A 19,260-nucleotide genomic window follows, 5' to 3' on the forward strand; every position below is an offset into this window, starting at 1 on the left:
CTGCTGAGAGTAGGGAGCAAGGACTGAGAAAATGTCAGCTACATGTTTCTGGAAGAGAGATTAACTAGGTCAGCAGCCCAACTCTGGCTTGTTGCATTAATAGAACATCTATTGAACAGGTTGAAAAGATTTTGTGTTTTCTTTCCAGTATAAAAACAGTGTATTATACATGCTCTGGTGCTGAATTCTATCCTTACCCAGAAGAAATAAAAAATGAAGCACGGAAAAGATAACATTCATCACCATAGCTTTATATCATAATAAAAAAACATAGCTATCACCCAAACAACCCTCTGTAAGTCTGTGTGCCCTGTATGTCATGTAGTTTTGAAGTACTGTGTTGCCCAGGCATGCTGCCTTCAAGTAGCACTAAACCAAGTACGGTTCTGTTCTGGAAGTGTCTGTCAAACTGGCATGGCAGGCATCTGTGCACTGTAACTACCTAATTGGTAGTTAAAATTGGTGCCGTTTTATGAGCAGAAATCATTTTTCTCATCATTTTTCAATGAGCTTTAAACTGTCAAGCTGTGGTCTTTCCTTTTCACACATCATTCCCAGTAATAAAGGTTCTGTAGACCAAATTGTGACTCTGTTTACCTCTGTGCAATTACAATTAGCTATTGGAAACATCCTGACTCAGGGCTGACTGATCCCAATGATTTATAGTCAGTGGGGCTCTACAAAGTAAATGAAGGTATAATGTCCTCTACTGGCTTCCATTGGTGACAGTAGGTGAGATGGAAGGAGCTCAACTTTACGGCCTAGAGCCCAAGGGACGCATGCAATCTGGGTTTAAATAAAATGGTTTTTCTGTAAACAGAATAAATGGGACAGGAAAAAGATACCCTTACAAGATTGTTTCTAAAGACCTCCACTTTGGAGCCGATCAAAGTCCTTTAAAAACAGTTTGAAAACAACAGCACAGGCTAGCTGCATAATGGGTGTCAAATCTCCCGTTGGTCTAAAGCCAATGAAGCAGTCAGTCCCAGAGATGGATCTAACCAGATCTGTTCTTATCAATACAGCCAGCCTCCCTAGAACAGAATAAACATTAGAGTAATATCAATTCAGTTAATTTATTCATATATGCATACTCCATAGAAACACTACTTGCACATCTTACCCGTAAGATTTCCATTTGCAACCAATTGACTTTTGAGGCATCTTTAAAGCTTAAAAAATCCAATATAGTTGAATAGTTAGCTGCATTACAGATGGAAGAGTAAACAGAACTTCACTCCAAAGCACTACAGCTGACATACAGGTTTCCAGTGCCTCCTCCATCACAGTCAAAGTCCAGTGACATTTTCTAATGAGAAGATGCTGTCTGCTTTTATCAACTGCAGTGATGAAGATGACCTTCCTCCAGCACTGGCAGCAGCAGCAGCGGCATCAACGCCTGTGTCTTCGGCATCTCCCGGGTCACAGAAAACATGTACACCACAGACGTCGGAAGGACAAACACAGGTTTCACCTGGTGGCAAGGTAATAAGCAAAGAGATGAGCTTATGTCAGTTCAGAGAGTATTCAGGAAGGGTGGGAGGGAGTTGCAGAAAACGTGTTTTCCTTAAATGAAGGGAGTAATTCTAAATTTAGGAGTAGTTGTTAATGCAGAATTCTAGTAATATGTTTAACCTGTTGTGTAAGGAAATATTTAGCGCCTGCTCCAAGGCCTAACTAAAATCAATGATAGTTTTTCATCAACCTTAGTGGGCAGCAGGTCAGGATTAAATTAATATTTACCTTGATTTCAAAGGTGCATAATTTTGTTGTCTGTCTTTGCTAAGTAGCCATACTTAAAAAACATGCTGTGAAATTTGAAATCCATTTGGCAATCTAAGCTTTACAGAATTAAAAAAAATAATAACTAACAGAATTACAGAAATTAAAAGTTTTTTTGAACACTGGGTTTTTTCTTTGCCTTTAGAGTTCCACAGATGCAGGAAGTACATTTACTTTGGAGCCAGGTGACCTCCTGATGGACTTCACAGAGGCCACACCTATGGTAAATAGTTTCAGTTTGCAACCAGGAAAGTGTAAAAGTTTTCAATAATTTGTCTGCAGCTAAAATGAACGGGGTACTATGCAGTGTGTTGGATAGCGCACAGGAATAAAGTAAGTTTCCTTGATATTCGGTGATCCTGAGCAAACTCAGCTCAGCATCTCTGAAAATCAGTCCACATCAACAAATATTATGGCTGAGCTTTTGAATGCAATTCTGTATTGTTGGATGACTTCTCATTTCTCTCTCTTACCTGGATATCTTTACACCTTGCTGCACTGTTTTCATGAGCTTCTTTGTCCCTTTAACATAGATTCCTAATGTGATCACAGATTTGGTTTTGGAAGTTGTCTGGAAGTCCCTTCTTCTCCCCACAAGTTTTACTCAGACCTTACCCAATAGCCAATCCAAAGACATGTACCTGCACTTTCATGTTTCATTAGCAGAGTGCTTTGCTTCACTTTAAGGCAAAATAGTGTATCATATGTTGATTATTAACTTCTTATTTTAGAGGTATGTGATTTGTATTTTTACTTTTAAGCCAAGGAGGGATGCTGGTCCCACTGAAGTCAAAATGCCTTTTGACTTCAGTGGTCTCAGGCTTTGACCTCAGATTCCCAGTAGATTACTTGAAGGATCACAGTGTGATCCTTAACTTTCTCCGAGTCATTCTGCATTGCAAAGAGCTCTAATGCCAGATAGCTCCTCTGCTGTCCAAAGCCATTTTTGCTGTATTCTAGAGACTATGTTTAAAGCATATAAAAAGTACAACAGGGGCAGCACTATGTTTTTGGCATGAACATTTTTGTATTAAAGTACTTCTGGGCATTGCTTTCACTACATGGTTAGGTTCTTGTTTACAGTATTGTATAGGTGCTGTGGGGATGTGTGTTCTGCTTCAGAGACAGTATGGTAGCAGTCTGTAAATAACTGCCTGTGTCCCATTGCCACTGGATGAGAGATGTGGCTTCCCCTGCAAGTCTGGTGAAGTGAAGGCTGCTCCCTGCTTGCAGAAGGGGTATGAATATTCAGCCATGGCTTTTTGGTTTCAGAGGCACATTGAGGTGGGCACGGGGTGTACTACGCCTAGAGACTTGCTGCTGTGGTTGGGAAGAGGGGTTTGATGCAGGGGACTGGCAGGAGTTAGGGAGAGGCTGAGACTGCCGCCGATGTACTGCAGTTGGGGAATGGACAGCAGCCCTAGAAGGGTGGAGAGACCTGCATAGCTGTTCTCTCTCATGCAGTTTCAAGCTTGTGGGATTGTTTCTTCACAAAGTTCCTGAGAGCAATTGATGGTCCCTCTATAACTTCAGGAGGTTCAATAAGAACGTTCTTCACCTGCCATCAAAGTGCTATTGGCACCCACCCTGTCCCTGCTGACCCCCGTCTTATCTTTGCCCTTCGGCTTGACTCAGCCAAACAGTCCTTGCACCCCAGGACTTTTATAATGCAGATGTTGAATCTCTGAACTGCACCAAATTGAAATTTAAGGGGCCCTCTAGCTCCTTGAGCCCCTAGGTCTCCTTGGTGGGAGAACTGTTCCAGCACTAGCATCTGCAATGAGAGTACAGTGCTTACTGCTCCTACATCCACCATATGGGAGGGACCTGCTTTTACACCTGAAAATACCATTGCAGACCAAGGAGCATCTACAGAAATGAGAAGGTTTACCTGGCACCTACCTGAAGTGCCAGATGATGAAACTATCCCATTCCCGAAAGTGACAGGAAGAGATGTATTTCAGCTGAATGCCCCCCACCCTGCCCTGTACATTTCTGGGGGAAGGGAAAATTAAAAGGGAGCAAAGGAAAGATAGAAAGAGGTGCAGTGTTCTGCAGCTTTTGTCTGTAGTTTGGATTGACAAGACACAGGCAGACTGAAACTGAAACTACCTGAAAGGAGGATGTAGCAAGGTGAGTGTTGGTCTCCTCCCAAGTAACAAGTGAGATGACAAAAGGAAATGGCTTCAAGTTGTGCCAGGGGAGGTTTAGAATGGATATTAGGAAAAATTTCTTCATGTAAGGGGTTGTCAAGCATTGGAACAGGCTGCCCAGGGAAGTGGTTGAGTCCCCATCCCTGGAGGTATTTTAAAGACAGGTAGATGTGGTGCTTAGGGACATGGTTTAGTGGTGGGATGGCAGTGTTAGGTTAACAGTTGGACTTGATCTTAAAAGTCTTTTCCAACCTAAATGAATCTATGATTCTATGATTCTGTAAAGGTTAGATTGTCCTTCGCTGTGTTAATAACATGTTTGTGGCTAAACTGTAAGTAATTATCCTTTGGATTTTACTAATAGATTTCTTATTCTAAAAAATGTTATACCATATCTCACTGTATTAATCAGAATTTTAAAAAATGAGTCATGAAGCCTTTAGCAGCTGACCTGCTCTAGATAACATAGGTTTGCGTTTTGTTTCCATCTAATAGAAGTCAGCATTACACACTTTTCCAGCTGAGGATACAGGCTTTTTTCCCTAAATATTTTACCCAGTCATGCTTTCCCCTTTCCTACCCCACCACCCACTGACATAATTTTTCACACTCTCTGTTCATAAACTAACCTTCCATGACTTTCTTGGTTTTAATATTTTGGAGAGCATGTACTGCACAGCATCAATCAACCCTTTTTGCTTTGTTTAACATCTATAAAGGTCAGCTTGTTCTCTACAGAGCAGTTATTGTTTACAGACCTTTCTCTGCAGTTTCACTGGCTACAGGCTGCTCTCGACTGAGGTTGGAATGAAAAGTTTACTCTTCAGGGGGAGAGGCTCCAAACAAAAGCAAGCTAAGAGGAAATGCGTAGCTTTGAGCCAGACTGATTATTTAATAACTCCGTTGTGATAACATGTGCTGTCATTTGAGGGTCAAAATCATGTACAGCTTAGGGTGGTGTTACTGTCAAGTCAGTGGTGGTGGTTTTGCTGGTAGCTGGTTTTGCATGTTATGGCCTGGCCCTTGGGAAGTTGCTTGTTAATTGCACCCATTTGTTTCACATTCAGTGACAGGTACAATACCTAAAGAGCTCATTCATACTGCCTAATTTGGGGTATTTGCCTGAGCTGATAGGTTTGGAAGCTCAGGTTCCTACATAGTCAGAGGGGTTCCTGCAGAGGGGTATTCAAACAGCTGTCTTCTCTTTGTCCTCTGGACTAGAGAGACAAAGGCACCTAAGTTGGATGCCTAAAATCAACTTTTTATTTTGGTCATGATATATGCTGCCAAACTTCCCCAGGTCACTGGAGAGCTGTTAATTTGAAGCAGTTCCAGACATCCTCCCTTCTATAACATTACTGGCAGAGAGTGATTAATAGTCACCGACTTAGCTGCATGATCTTCATTGTTCAGTGTCTAATCATTGATGCTTCTTGATGGCCTTGGGTTTTATCCATGATTTGCTGCTGTTGCCCATACAGTGGAAGCTTTAATACATGCTGAGAGTTACGGTTAGAAGTGGAGCTCACAAAACCAAATTGACTTATAAAAATTGAAGGATTAGTGAATGGATTGGATTAATAGAATTCATCCAGGCTGCCATGCAGGGATCAGAGCAGTCAAATTTGTCTACTCAGTCAGCCTGGAGGAGCTACTGTGATATATACAAGAACCAGCTGAGCTCTAATGGTCACTTAGTCATCAATGCTTAGCCTGCTCATAACAGCAGGGCAATTGCGAGGCAGACCGATTTCAGGAAATCATATTGCAGGAGAAATAATGCACAGTTACTAATGCAGATTGCCTAGAAGGAAAGGTATCCTTTTGTGCTCTGCACTCCTCAAGCCATGTGATTTATGCATGCTTCTGTTAATTTTTCAGGAAAATCCTACAACTAATTGATTACAACGCATTACGTGCTGTCCTTAAAATCTTTAGATCATGTGCAGAAGAAAATCCCTGTCTTTTTATACCACTTCATTGTGGCTTTAAGCATTGTACCTGGCTTGTATGTAAACAAGATTCAATCCCTCCTGCTTCTGTGTTTCAGAGAAGAGCTGGATTTTTTTTAAACATACAGCATTATATAGGAAGAATTATAGTATCTCATTATAAGCATCCTTATTGTGCTTTATTAAAATTAGTTTTATCACTGTACTAGGCTCTTTCTGCCACCACTCTCTCTCTCTCTTTCATTTCTAGCTTTAATGGAACTGGAAATCAAAGCTTGAGCTTCAAGCTATTCTGCTTCAGCTTACAATCAGTATGATTTGTGACATGGGTATGAATGCAGAGCTTTCTTGTTTCGTTACAGAAAGCTCAGTCCTAAGACCCTGAATGAATGTAACAGCTGCTGCCATGCTGACAAATACCTTCCCAACCAAGAGAGAAAGGCAATGTGCACAAACTTCAGCTTGACCTAATGGAGTAGGACAAAATAAATAAGAATTAATGATCTTACACACAGCTATTCCTAAACTTGGACTAAGGTTTATAATGTTATGTGCATGGGCTAAGACTAAATCATTGTAACACCTGAAGAGATATCAGAGAGCACTGGTTTACAGCTGGCAAGTGCAAACTATGTGGGCTTATTTCATGCTGTATCAAGTGAATACATTTCTAGGGCTTCACCTGCCATCTGTTGGTGGAAAACAGTAAGCAGAAAAACTACTTACCTTTTCAAAACTTGAGATACAACATTTAAAAGGTATAAACTATCGGTATGATAGTTTAAAAATGAAAAATAAATTGCCCTCGTGTAAGACTAGATATTTTCATATTTTTATTCAGGATGAGTTGGAAACAAATATCTTTATTTCAGTAATAGCACTACTAGTGTAAGCAATCTTATTCATTGCAAGTGATCTCACGGAGTCTCACTGAGGGGTAGGTGAATAGAGGAGAATGAGTAAAGAATCGTCTCATTCCATTCCCATTTAATATTTGTTATATTGATAAAGAAGAGTTAATTGGATTTTTAGTTGCTAAATTTTTATGACAATTTTGCAAGGTTGCAATAAGCCAAATAAAAGAGTGGGAAATTACTTCAGTATTTATTGCCTTCATTTTGAAGATCTTTTCACTTACTGTGCAAAGCAATTTTTCAGCGGAAGACAGGCAAACATATCAACCTCTAATAGCTCCATAACCAGTCCTTTTGTTGCAGAATTCTAAACAAAAGCAGCTATAATGTAATTCAAGACTAACATTTGATAAGACCATTAGATAGCATGTAATCTACCTGGCTGAAAGTATAGATCAAGTATCTCTGCATGCCTCAGAGGTCTTTAAAACATCTCAGTCAGAGGCAAATTTATAAATGCTTTCTTTGTGGTGAACTACATACTGAAGATAAAACAGGTCTTCTCAAAAAACTTAGGAAGGCTGTGTGATGTATTTCAGAATTACAAGCTTTCTACTTTTACATCTTCATAACAGCAAAAAAGATTTCTTTGTACAAGAAGAATTGGAAGCAATAAATATGACCTGGATTCATGCTATTTTCTAAGCTGGCCTCTCAATTAACAGTATTTGCACATTCAAGCTTACACACAATGGCCAATTATGAGCAAAAGAATTTGCACAAAGAAGCAGTTTGTCTGTTATATGTACAGTTAGACGTACATATAACAGAACTCAGAGCAGTAAGCAACATGCTAAACATACATTTTTTTCCCAGTTTCAAGTTCAAGCCCTTTAACTCCACATTAAACTAAGAAAAAGCAAAGAGCCACAACTGCTAAAGCAAACAACTCTAATACAAAAAACCTTGTAGCAACAGGCAATAAATCTAGTTCCGTAGGAACTCAGGGAATACTTTAATTTTTCTGATATTGCAAAGGACCTTTTTTCTGCTGCAAGAAAAGGGCATCAACCAGATAAGAACACAATTCGAAGGGGTGCACTGTGGTGCTCAGTCAAATTGAGCATGAGACGTTTGACTGGGGGTTCGCAGAAAGTGCTCAGCACTGCACGCAGTGCAAGGCTCCTGGGAGCACAGAGTCTCATTCAAGCACATGCAAGTTACCTGAGCATCATTTAGGTTATATAAAGCATGCTGATAACTAGAGAGGGGACTTAGCACATGTTTAAAAACCACTTGGGCAGCCAGACTAATGGGTGAATACATTTTGGATTGTACTTTCACACTCCCCCATAGCTGATTCTTACAGTCTGCACACATAAGTACGACTTGCAGCCAATATGTAGCTCTGCATGTTCAAGCATGGGGCTTTACTGGTGGATGCCGGTCTCATAAGCAGTCTATTGAATTACTAATATGCAAGATTACTGAGTGTCTGGGAATGCAGTCAGGCTCAGAGACTGCCCATTGGATCTTAGTTTAACATCCACTAAAAAATGTAAAATGCTTTGACTACTACCCAACTATTTGGGGATTTGCTCCCATTCATCCATTAGAGAAGGGCACACAGAGTCAGTGAAGAAGCAAAATGAGGCAATGCTAAAAGATGAACCGTAAACATCTAGATTTACTTTTTATTTTGCGTCTATTTAAGTGATTTAAATTCATTTTCCCCATTATCTGTATGCTGAGCAGAACAATTTGGTGTGCTCTGTAAATGTATGACAGATGATTCAACACTTCCCTATTTCTTTAACTAATTGAAAATGAATTCCGCAAGAAATAAAAAGATCCGCAAGGTGAAATCCATTGCTGACTTTGTGCCAGTGGACACTGTGATAAATTGGATACAGCGTGTACATGAGCAAGAAAAGGTACAAAAAGAGGGGAAGCTGTTAAGTGGAAAAAAGTGCCGGCGTGATGCTGCACTGTGCCTACTTTGTACCTTCTAGTTCACTGCCTTAAAATACTGAGTGACCCACTGGCTAACTTTTTATCAAACTTGCGATGAAGGTAAGGGTGGAATGTCAGAAGGTAGTTTGGATCAAGAGGGTATAAGCTTTTACCTGGAGAGGTGACAAAATCTGCCACATACAATTACTTTTAGTCATCTCTGTACATTTGAAGATGCTGTCTTAACCATCCTCTGGCATTCTATGTGCCTGCCCCATGCCTGTAGAAATTATAAAAGAAACAAAGGCCTAACCATAAATCTGTTTTCTGCCAGATCACGCAAGCAGAGCTGGTCCTGGAGCTTAAAACTTTGGCTGGACTCCATAATGGGCCTGCCACATGCTGGGAGCTCATTTGAGAAGACACTTAGACCAGAAGACTGGTGGGCCTTCTACCACCTGTGTGGCTGCAGGCAGGTACAGTCAGGAAAACAGCGTAGGGAGCCACTAGTGGTCTGTAACTGAAGTCTGCAAGATCGCTACCCTGTGGCGGGATGTTTGCTGTGCCTATATGGTTGGTGCTCTGGTGGGAGTTTACAGACTCTCCTATGAAGCTGGAGGATGGAGGTGGTAGTGTCACAGCTGTACATGCAGATCTTTCTGTAGATGGGTGCTGGATGGTTTCATCTATCCCAGCTTTTGTAGTGGGCCTGTGATGGGAGCTCGATCGGCTCATTGATCCAGCTGAACACTAACCCCACAAACAAAATTATTTAGCTTTAGGTCAAATCATTTGTGAAAGCCTATGGTTTCACAGATGCTTCTCCTGAGGACTGTGGGAGTGATAAAGTACATTTGCAAGCACTGTAGTTTCTGGAGTAGTACTCCAAATGGGGCTACTGTGGCTGTTGAAGTAACTTTAAAATGAAGTTTGATCAATTTGTGAGAGGGACTCTAGGATGTGCTTGACTGCAGTAACAGTGGCTTGAGGCCAATTGACAGGCAAGATCCTAGGGAGACTGCTCCCTAACCATGCAGAGCACCTGAAGCTGCCAAACACCATAGTGCAAAACTGTCTGTGTGCTTTTCTCTTTGTGTAATTAGTGCAATAGCCATTTTTAGTCCAAAGCTTTTCTAAGTGCCTCTGAATAGATAGCCACCACTTCAGCAGCAGTTAGTAAAGTCAGACAACTTGAGAATTGTGAACATTACTGTAGATGAAAAAAGAAAAAAGAGGAAGAAAACGCTACATGCAATCCCTTTCTCGTGCCTCCCCATCAAAAACGTGATCATTCCATGACAGTAACAGCTTTCTCTTTTGCTTGAAACCAACATCAGAATAAGTGAAGGGGATCAAGTAAATGCAAGCAGAGATTTTAAATTGGCTGACATCTACCTCCTGCTGCGAGCTGAGAAGGCAAATCTTCAGCAAATCTTTTAGAACCCACATATTGTTGTAAATCAGGTCTGATATGTTCAATCATACTTTTTACTCAATATCTTTTTTTATTTCAGGTTATTGCTTTACTTTTCAAGTGAATGTGTTTCATGTCCTTAAAAGCAATAAGCAGGTGTAACATCTGCCTGAGAAGAATAAAAGTGAACAACAGATAGACAGGGCTTTTCAGACATAGAGCATCAACTTTTGGATGTACTGACTGAGTGTCCTTCTTTTCCACTCTACAGTAACCCATATAATAGAAAAATGTTCAGCTTCTGTGCAAAAGCCTACTTGAAACTAGGTATATCTTTTTATGTTTGCTCTCAGTGAGACAAATATAGCGATGAAGCTATTATGTCTCAAAGTCTTTTGATAAAGGCATATTAATCACCTTTCCTGCGGCCTGAGAAGTACATAATTCCTTTTGTCTCTGCAGCTGTGAAGTTCATAATCTTTCTTCCTCACTGTGATTAGTGACAATTGCATTTAGACTCCAGTGAGTAACTATTGTGTATTTGTTTTTTTTCCAACCCACTAATGAATTGATATATGTGTAATTCTAATTCACGTTTTTCCAGTGTGATAGCAAGTGTGATGCTAACTGCTTGGCTGTCCTGTGGAATTTCAATTGAACGCCTCCAAGCTCCAACAGAAAAATGGAAACATCTGCTTTCCAAGCTGTTTTTTGACTGGCTGGGCAACTCAACTTGTAAAACCAGCAAAAAGAGCAAGTAAACTTTGTTTTTATTTGCCACTCAACTGAATAATTGGAACTTATAGGAAATCTTTTTTTTTTTTCTTCTTTGATTAAAATAAAATCTAGCTGTCTACATTTTCTTTCAAGAGGCTGCATTTTGGAAAACATCCTGAATCAACTGTCAGAGAGTGGTAGGAAGAGTAGAGAGAAGTATCAGGCCAATTTGAAATGTTTTCATTGTAGCAGTTGTGAAGTGTTTCAGTTTCAAGTAATGTTTATTAACTAATTTAATGAACTCATGTTTCCAATCAAAATGTCATTTCTAAATGAGGCACAAAAATCTCCTCTGACAAAATGCTGAGATAAAACCATTCTTTTTTTTACCGCAGTGATTCTTTTGTAACACAGTTTGAATGAATAGGTATTTTCTGATGAGAATTCTTAAGGAGTTCCAATAGCATCTCTTCTGGTGAGCAGCAGTACCTAAGTGACCATTAACTTGCTCTTGTGGCTTGCCTACCAATTTGTCTGCTGCTTTATACTGTTATTCACAACAGTGGGAAAACCCCCTACCGAGGCATATTATCTCTTTAATTTGTTGTAGTCTGTCTAGTAGCAAGCAAAACCAAAACAGAGACCCAGTCATCGGCTTGTGAGATTTACATCAAGACAAATCTCTTGCTTTGACTTTGTACAGAGCCTAGGAGAAGTCTTCTAACTCAGAAGAGTGGCAATAGTAGAAATAACCAGTAAGTTGAACTGCTAAATTGAAGTTTGCATAACTCTCAATGTGTCTGTAGTAATTCCACAGTTTCTAAGCCTTGTCCCAAATATTGTAGATCATGGAGGAAGACTGTAATTTAATTGTGGAAGGAAGAAAACAGGAGTTGCTTAATTCCAACTAATGAACTATCATGGTAACTGGATTAAAAACCACTGAAGTCTGTAGAAGGGGTCCTTTTCTGTTCATTACCCCTTCTACCATGCTCTGAAAAACAAAATAATAAACTGTTTAGGGCTGAGGAAGAAAATTTCTGCAGAGGTAGATGTCCTATACATCCAATTTAAGCCTGATGACTAGAAAACTGTTCTTGCGTACTCCTTAGTTATTCCTTGGAACTTGGCCACAAAACCATCGCTGTGGAAGAACTGTAGATTTATGGCTTGCTTTATGGCATGACATTCATCTCATGTTCAGCAACCCAAGACCGAACCCCACCTCTTGGAGGAACAGCCAGTGAGGTCAGGAAAGTGAACTTCTACAAAACTCATTTAGCAAGTTAATGTCATTTATTGATCCTCTGCTGAAAATTTGGCTAGAGTCTTGCAAGCACTCCAATGCTGTGGAACATTACCTGGCCACTTTGGGCAAAGTGCCAGGTATTACCAAGATGTACTTTGATGAAGGAGCTGCCCATGCCATCTGGCATGCACACCGAGCCATGTGCACGTGCTCTGCTGAGAGCCCTGTTGGCAGTGCTGGAGATGGGGAAATCATGCGCCAAGTACAGTGGGCTTCTGACCACCTGAATTTGTGCACAATTTGGCACTCATCTCATGCTGCATCTGAGTCGAGCAAACTGTCAAAATCAATAACCATGAAGCTCAAGTGCTCCCATCCCAGATAGAGCCCATGTGTTTGCATCAGTGGCTAGGCTGCCCAGATTGCAGACAAAGCTTGCTCTCTTCAGAATGTCTGCGGTCAGCAGAGCCCATGTTTGTGTGTGCCTCTAAAGCAATTTTGTCCTTCAGATCTCTCCTGTCTTGCTGCTAGTGGTTTGGAAAAAAAGTGTTGAAGAAACTGCGCTTTCTCCTTCACCAAGAGCAGGGGTACTGAGGCAGTGTGGGAAAAGGCTTTTCTTCACATCTACAGTGTGGCTGAAGTGGGCCTGTTACTGCACCAAGAACAATTAGTGTCCAAGCTCATAGAGAGCACACTCTAAAAGCAGCAGGCACAGGATTACAAAAGAAAACCCCAAACAACAACAAATCAAAACAAGATCCCCAAGAAAACAGAGTATCCCAGGTCTTAGCCATCAGCTATCCCAAGGCTCTTGGGGAGAAAGTTCAAGCCATCGCTGTAAGCCCCCTCCCTCATTGTTCCCCAGTTATGAGTTTGACAAGACCAGCTTCTGCTCTGCTTACAATTTAGAAAGGCTTCAAGGTTTGTCTGAATTGAATGAGTTAACTGTAATCTTCCCAGGGACCATAAGTGGGCAGAGGATGCCAGACAAGAACATGTTTTGGCCTCGTCCATCACCACATGGTGCTGGGAAGGGGCCTTGGAGGCAGTGGTGCTGGAAACATGCCTTCACAGGAAATCCCCAGTTCCCAGTTTGGCTTCCCTGCGAGCTCCTGCTGGGATGGGCAGGAAGTCACTGGCTGGGGACTCGGGTCTGCCTGTGACATTTTATTCACAGAGTATTTCTTTTCCCCAAAAAAGAGCCACAAGCAGACCTCCAGGGAGAGGACTGTCATTGTCTGGCCTCTCTCCCATCTCCCTTTTCCTGTTCACTGCAGCATTATAATCTTCTTCAGTCACTTTCATAGAGATGTCTTTAATAATGGATCCCCTGGATCCTTTGTGCAATAAACAAACTATGGGGAAGCAGAGCTCTGCTCAAATGATAGAGCAGCCTTCTGGCATTCAAATTGCTTTCATTCCTGGGCCAAGCGGAAGAGTTCTGTACTTTTCCTCTCAGTCCAAAGGAGAAATCTCTGCTGTAATTAAGGATGGGCGAGAGTGAGCTGTGTGCTAATAGCCCTAATCAATTGGGATTATCCCTTGGCTGGGACTGATCTCTTTAGCTATGGAACATGCCTGAGTACAGTGTCTCAGAATGGAAGACTGGCTTTTAAGGTAGCATCCCAATTTGTTCTTGAAAAAATGGAAATAAGCTGAGAAAAGGAACAAGACATTTACTTTGATGGTAGATTGCTTTAATGAGGGACTCGACAGACACAGAGGCATCTGATGCGTTTCATGGCACTGAACTGGCAAAGCATTACAATGCAAGTGTTTGAATCTGTGTATGCCTAATGAGCTGTTGTGTTTGAACACAACAAGATTTTACTTGCAGTCAAGACAGACCTTTGTGGTTTCTCAATGCCTGGTGGCTGGCAAGATGAATGATTCTGTAGCCAAGGGCGTGAGGTTATGAATAAATAGGGTATTATACGTAACATCACAAAATATTTACTAGATATGGGACTGGATTTGTTCATGCATGAATCTTAAACCAAGCAAAACGTTGTTCCTTATAGACTCTTAGTTTCTACTTGAGTTGGTATTATTGATAGGATCAAATAGTTTTGCATCCACTACATTTAAAGAAGCAGTGTTCTGTTTCCATCATGCATGTTGGGAAGGGTGGCATATTATGATGGGAATGGTTTATTGTCATATAAAAGCTTAATTCAGACCAGACTTTTAGAGTAGCGAGACCGGCAAGCTGCAGCACAGCACAGCGGTCAGCACTCTTTTGTGTATTTGAGTAGATCCTAATCCATGAGAGGTCACCAAAACTGGTAGGCACATGCACAGATTAAGGCTGCAGTAGTCACATGCTGAAGCTGAAAATACGCTCAAGTGGCCTTCTGGATAGATATATAAAAGTAGTGCACCAGTTTGTCATTTTAACACTTTTTTTTTGCAGCTCCACTGACTTTAATCTACCTGTACTATTCTTTTCCTTTAGAATAATGAATAGGATAAACTCCTGGGGATTTTGGCAGAGCTCAATAGCCCAGAAAAATAGGACAGAAAATTAATGCAAAGTATTTCTTACTATCCTGACATTCAAGGAGACTGTGATTTGTTGAGTTTCTGGACACCTAAGGACTTTCAGCCAGCTTTTGCTCTTACACAAGTAGACAGATTGATTACAGTAGAAAGTCAAACTGTTTGTTTGGGTTGGACAAGGGTCAGGCAATGCACTGTTTGTGCCAATCTATCATAACTTTTCAATAGAGGAATGCGATCCTGATGCTTTTGAAAAAGTGCAGGTATGTTACGTGGTTGTTAGTCAGCCTTTGTTGAAATGTCCCTGGGTTTGAAGTCTCTGTGTTAATGAGGCATGGTGAACCAACAGTTATGGGATGATGAGCTGTCAGAGGCTATGCTTAGAAATAATCAGGTGTGGCTAGTGGTGAGCTTCCATCTGGTACAAAATGCACATACAGTCTGCTTGCTGGCAGTCAAAATGGGAAATATATGGCTTACCTGGGGCACTCTCAACTGGCAGCAATCACAGTACTCATTTCCTCCTCTTCATGTTATCCATCTTTAGTGACTTTCTTCTATGGCAACAGCCTCCATCTGCAGAAGATGCCACATAATTATGTTGGCTGTGCACGTGATCTAGGCACCTGGCGCTGGATCATCGTTGATTTCATTGGCAAAGACCAAAAGGGCAAAAAAAGGTAACTTTGCATTAGCTGTCCTAGCAATGCAACTCATTTATTCTGCAGCAGTGTTGGAGAGGAACTGTACCCAGCGAGTGTACCTACTGCTTTTTATTTGCTTCTTTTCTGTGTTTTAAACAAAGACCAAGCAAATGCTGCAATCTTTAGTCTTCATTTTAGCCAACACATCAAGACTGTGACATCATTTTGCCTTGCCACGTTTTCCTCAGGGGATGGTGACTGGGCTGACAGCCCATGCTGAAGTTATGTTCTGCTTAAGCTTGCTCGCCTTCACAGCATCAGCAAAAGAGTACTGAAAATCCTGAAGGCTTGAGAGCATGGACACTGTCTTGCTTTTGTCACATCTGAATTGTCGTTATTCTGTATTCTTTTGAAGAATATCTTCTCAAAAATAGTCTCAAGGCAAAGCTACGTTGTAAAAATGATCCAGGACACATATTCCCTTCCAATGTGCTGTAGAGATGCTGGGCTGACTTAATAACATTACTACCATCTTCCCCCATCCCTTCCCAATACCTCTGAAAGCACTTCACTAGCAACCCATAATTACAGTCCTTAGAGTGAACATCAACAGAGTACACCATCTTTAAAGGCAGCATAAGGGGGATACTAGCACCAACATGATTTGCCCTTGCAAATTAGTACAAAAGTTGGCATGAAGGTTCAGGATTTTATCGGGGCACCTTAACTACTTGGTTTTACATAGACCTGCTTGTAAATGGAGTATAGCTTATACTGTAGCCACAAACTGCTACGCGTTAAGTATCTGTGAAATGCTATAGCTGCAGCAAAGCCAAGCTTCAGCAGAGGCTGAACCTTGTACATCACTCCCATGAACTCGCTTGAGCATCCATTTGGGAGCCAGAAGTCACTGGGGCACAGCTAAGGAGCCACACAGCCACCTCCTGACAATGCTTCTGTGTTAGGTAGGGTTGTGCAAAGTGACTCGACGAGGGAGGAAAGTATCCAATGGAGAGACAAATATCAGCCCTGTTGTGCAAGCCCCCAGTGAGACATCAAGAACATGGTGTATGCTGCCGGGGCACTTTCTAGGACAAGGTGGACTCAGCCTGCAGCAAGGTCCAGAGAAGGGCTGGTGTATGACAGTGGGCAAGTTCACCATTTGAGGGGACCCCAAAAGAATTTGGCTCAGCAATGATACTGTGGAATGAATGTGACTTTCACAGTGGAGTTTTCTCAGTTTACCAAAAGGAGTTAAGTGGTACCTGTGGGGAGGGGGACTCTGTACTGCAGTCCTGCAGCCCTGTGGAAACTTGCACCAGCAGATAAGTCAGATGAGTCAAACAGTTGGATTCACTTACGTTGCTTCTTAGGTGTCAGTGAATGCTGTTCGAAGCATTTCCTTGAACTCCAGTCTCTGCCAGTTATTTGCAAGATGAGCAAGGGAGACCCGAAGACCAGATGGAGCTAGGAGGGGGATTTCACAGTGTCATCTCCCCAGAGGGAACGACAGTATGCAGGGAGGTTCTGAACATGCGGTGTTTCCCTGGCTCGGCAGCTTGCACAGAAGCCCATCCTCTTCAGAAATTTCACATTTGGTGCCTTAGGGTGTTTTCAATGGCACATTTCTGCAAAACTGCCCCTCGTTAATGTCTGTGAATGAAATCTATCTGCTGACACTGACACCTGGATATCATGTCAACAAGTGGAAAAAATTCTGCATCCCGTGAAAAGAAGGGGGCCTGTGATGCAGTGCGCATGGGATTCACACCACGTGCGGTTCATCAAGGCACTTAGTACACACAGCCTTTTCCAAGACTGATGAACCGATGGTATTGCTGATTTCATCGTCGTCCTGTTACAAGTTTGTTGGACTGTGCTGGTTTGGTCTGATTTTTGCCCTGTGCATCTAGGCAGTGATTACCCCTGCCTACCTACCACGCCGGTTTTGTTGCCACATGCAAAAGGAGTGAACTGGGGTGGATGTTACCTGAGTGATTGATCATTGGAGCCAGGAGCTACTCTCACTCAAAAGAATCTGTTTGGCCATGAGGGTATTGCATGGTGAAAAATGGCAGAAACTCTTCAGTTTTACATTTTCCACCTCATTATTCATTTCAGCCACTGAAATGACATGACAGCAGACAAGGAGCTTTATCGCAGAGTCCAGAATCATATCACTGGTTTTGGAAACCAGGTCTAATGGTTAACTGGTGTTTTTAAAATCACACCACGCATCAGGACTGGGAAATGCTTATGCAATGTACTCCAGTAGCTTTGGCTGCTGATCTTTTCTAATTTGATGAGTAGAAACAAGTCTCTGTGCTGTAAGGATGTGACGGTATTCAACTTATAGAGTGTATTTGGAAATAAAGCACTACATAATATTCCTCTGGCTACGTGTGTATACTGAGAGCCATGTCTGTGACACCCCTTTGGGTGTTAGCAGCTCTGCTTCTGCTGCGATGCAGAGGAATCTAGTGAAGTGTTTGGCCTAAAGTTTGTTTTCCCCCGGCCAGTATACAAAGTGACAGTGCAAACCCACTGATATCGCACATTTTCTCTGGCATGTTATAAGGGCCTCCAGTCACGGTGGAAGGGATGGGAGTGAAGTGTCAAAAGCAGAAAAAATTACTGGACCTTCGTAGAAAGAAAGAAAGTTGTGGCAGGGCAGTGAACATTCTGACTATCCTAAATGTAAGACAACATATCCAAATTAAGCCCACTTCTCCCAAAAGTGATACCACTTTTGTCACAGCAAGGACATTTGTAGTATTCCCCTCTGGTAGAGATACCAAAAATAGCTAATTTTATATCAATTAGCACATTCCAACTGCTGACTCATTTTCCACAAGTCTCCTGCTGTTTTCATTTCAGGTGGGAATACTCTTTCTTTCTCTCCCTCCACTGCTGTTTGCTTTTATGAGAACGCTACAGTTTTTTTCTCGTAACCCATCTAAAAGGTGTTTCAGGAAAGTACAATTGTTTTTATTGAGATTTTAAATTCTGTCCAGAAGAACTCTTTGCACTAATGCAACGAAAAGGGGAAGGTTCTTGTCCTGTTGTCCCTTTTCGTCCTTCACCCTCCTTCATTCTTCCTTGCAGTATAAATATCACAAAAAATTAGCACTATTAATTCTTTCCAGTTGTGGCAAAGATGCCTCCAAAATATGTCACCCCAATGGACAGCTAATAACACAACAAGAGTCTTTGAGTCCTAGAAGAAGGCTATCCACAGAGGAATAAAATTTCACTAATTTTCCCAGAAAATCAATGTGACTGCTATATTGACAGGTTTTCAGATTTTTCTCCTTAGAGATTACTTGACCACACTGGACTTTCACTGAGACTGTGCTGATCCTTTTTCTATTATTAATTTCTTCTTTTCTTTCTTTTTGTTAAGAGTCAACTGTTCCTTTAAGCTTAGTAAATTCGCAACTTACCAAGCTAAATATTCTAGATAAGGAGGTACTTGTCCAAAGTAGTTCTGCTGTGGTAGTGAACCCTGACCTTTCAAGCAAGGGGCATCTGAGGTTGTGAAACGAGCCCTCAGCGTGCGAGCTGCTGCTGGAACGCACGACACCTTCACTCCCCTTGCATGCCGTGCCCCCACGGCGTGACAGTTACTGGTGGGATCTGCTTTAAAGGCTGTTTTACGGTTGTGACTTTGGCTGCAAGACTGTTTTCACTCCTGCAGAGAGAGCAGGTGTGCTTGAAATCAAGTGTTATACTTAAAAGTCCATCTCTGCTGTTATTGAGAGCATAGCTCTGACCTCTTGTTGCTCATGATATTCCTGTAGCCCCTGTGACACCAGTTAGTCCCTTTCGCTCCCGTGGAGGAGCCTGACTGCGCCAGAACAGGATCATCTGAGCAGCTCTGCAATGTGGAAATGATTGCTGCTCCACCTGCCCCCACAGGAGCGTGAGTTGTGCCGAGTTGTACACTTCAAAGCTGTTGTTTCTCTTGTTTTGTCTTGCACCAAAGTAGAATAGCTCAGCAGCTTGTCTGTAGGCAATCCACATGCTAGCAGCTACCGTGTTTT

General features: G+C 41.7%; 1 protein-coding gene across 1 annotated transcript in view; it reads left to right on the forward strand.

Moving 5' to 3' along the window:
• The window catches only part of EPB41L4B (erythrocyte membrane protein band 4.1 like 4B), a 123,373-nt gene that overhangs the window by 94,902 nt on the left and 9,211 nt on the right, over positions 1-19,260 (forward strand). Inside the window, exons 21-22 of the mRNA XM_035895469.1 lie at positions 1,347-1,485; positions 1,928-2,005. Coding sequence (XP_035751362.1) covers positions 1,347-1,485; positions 1,928-2,005 — 217 coding nt within the window. The remainder of the gene's footprint in view (positions 1-1,346; positions 1,486-1,927; positions 2,006-19,260) is intronic.

This window comes from Egretta garzetta, unplaced genomic scaffold, assembly GCF_000687185.1.
Source record: "Egretta garzetta isolate BGI_Z169 unplaced genomic scaffold, ASM68718v1 scaffold405, whole genome shotgun sequence".
Classification (NCBI taxonomy): Eukaryota; Metazoa; Chordata; class Aves; order Pelecaniformes; family Ardeidae; genus Egretta; species Egretta garzetta.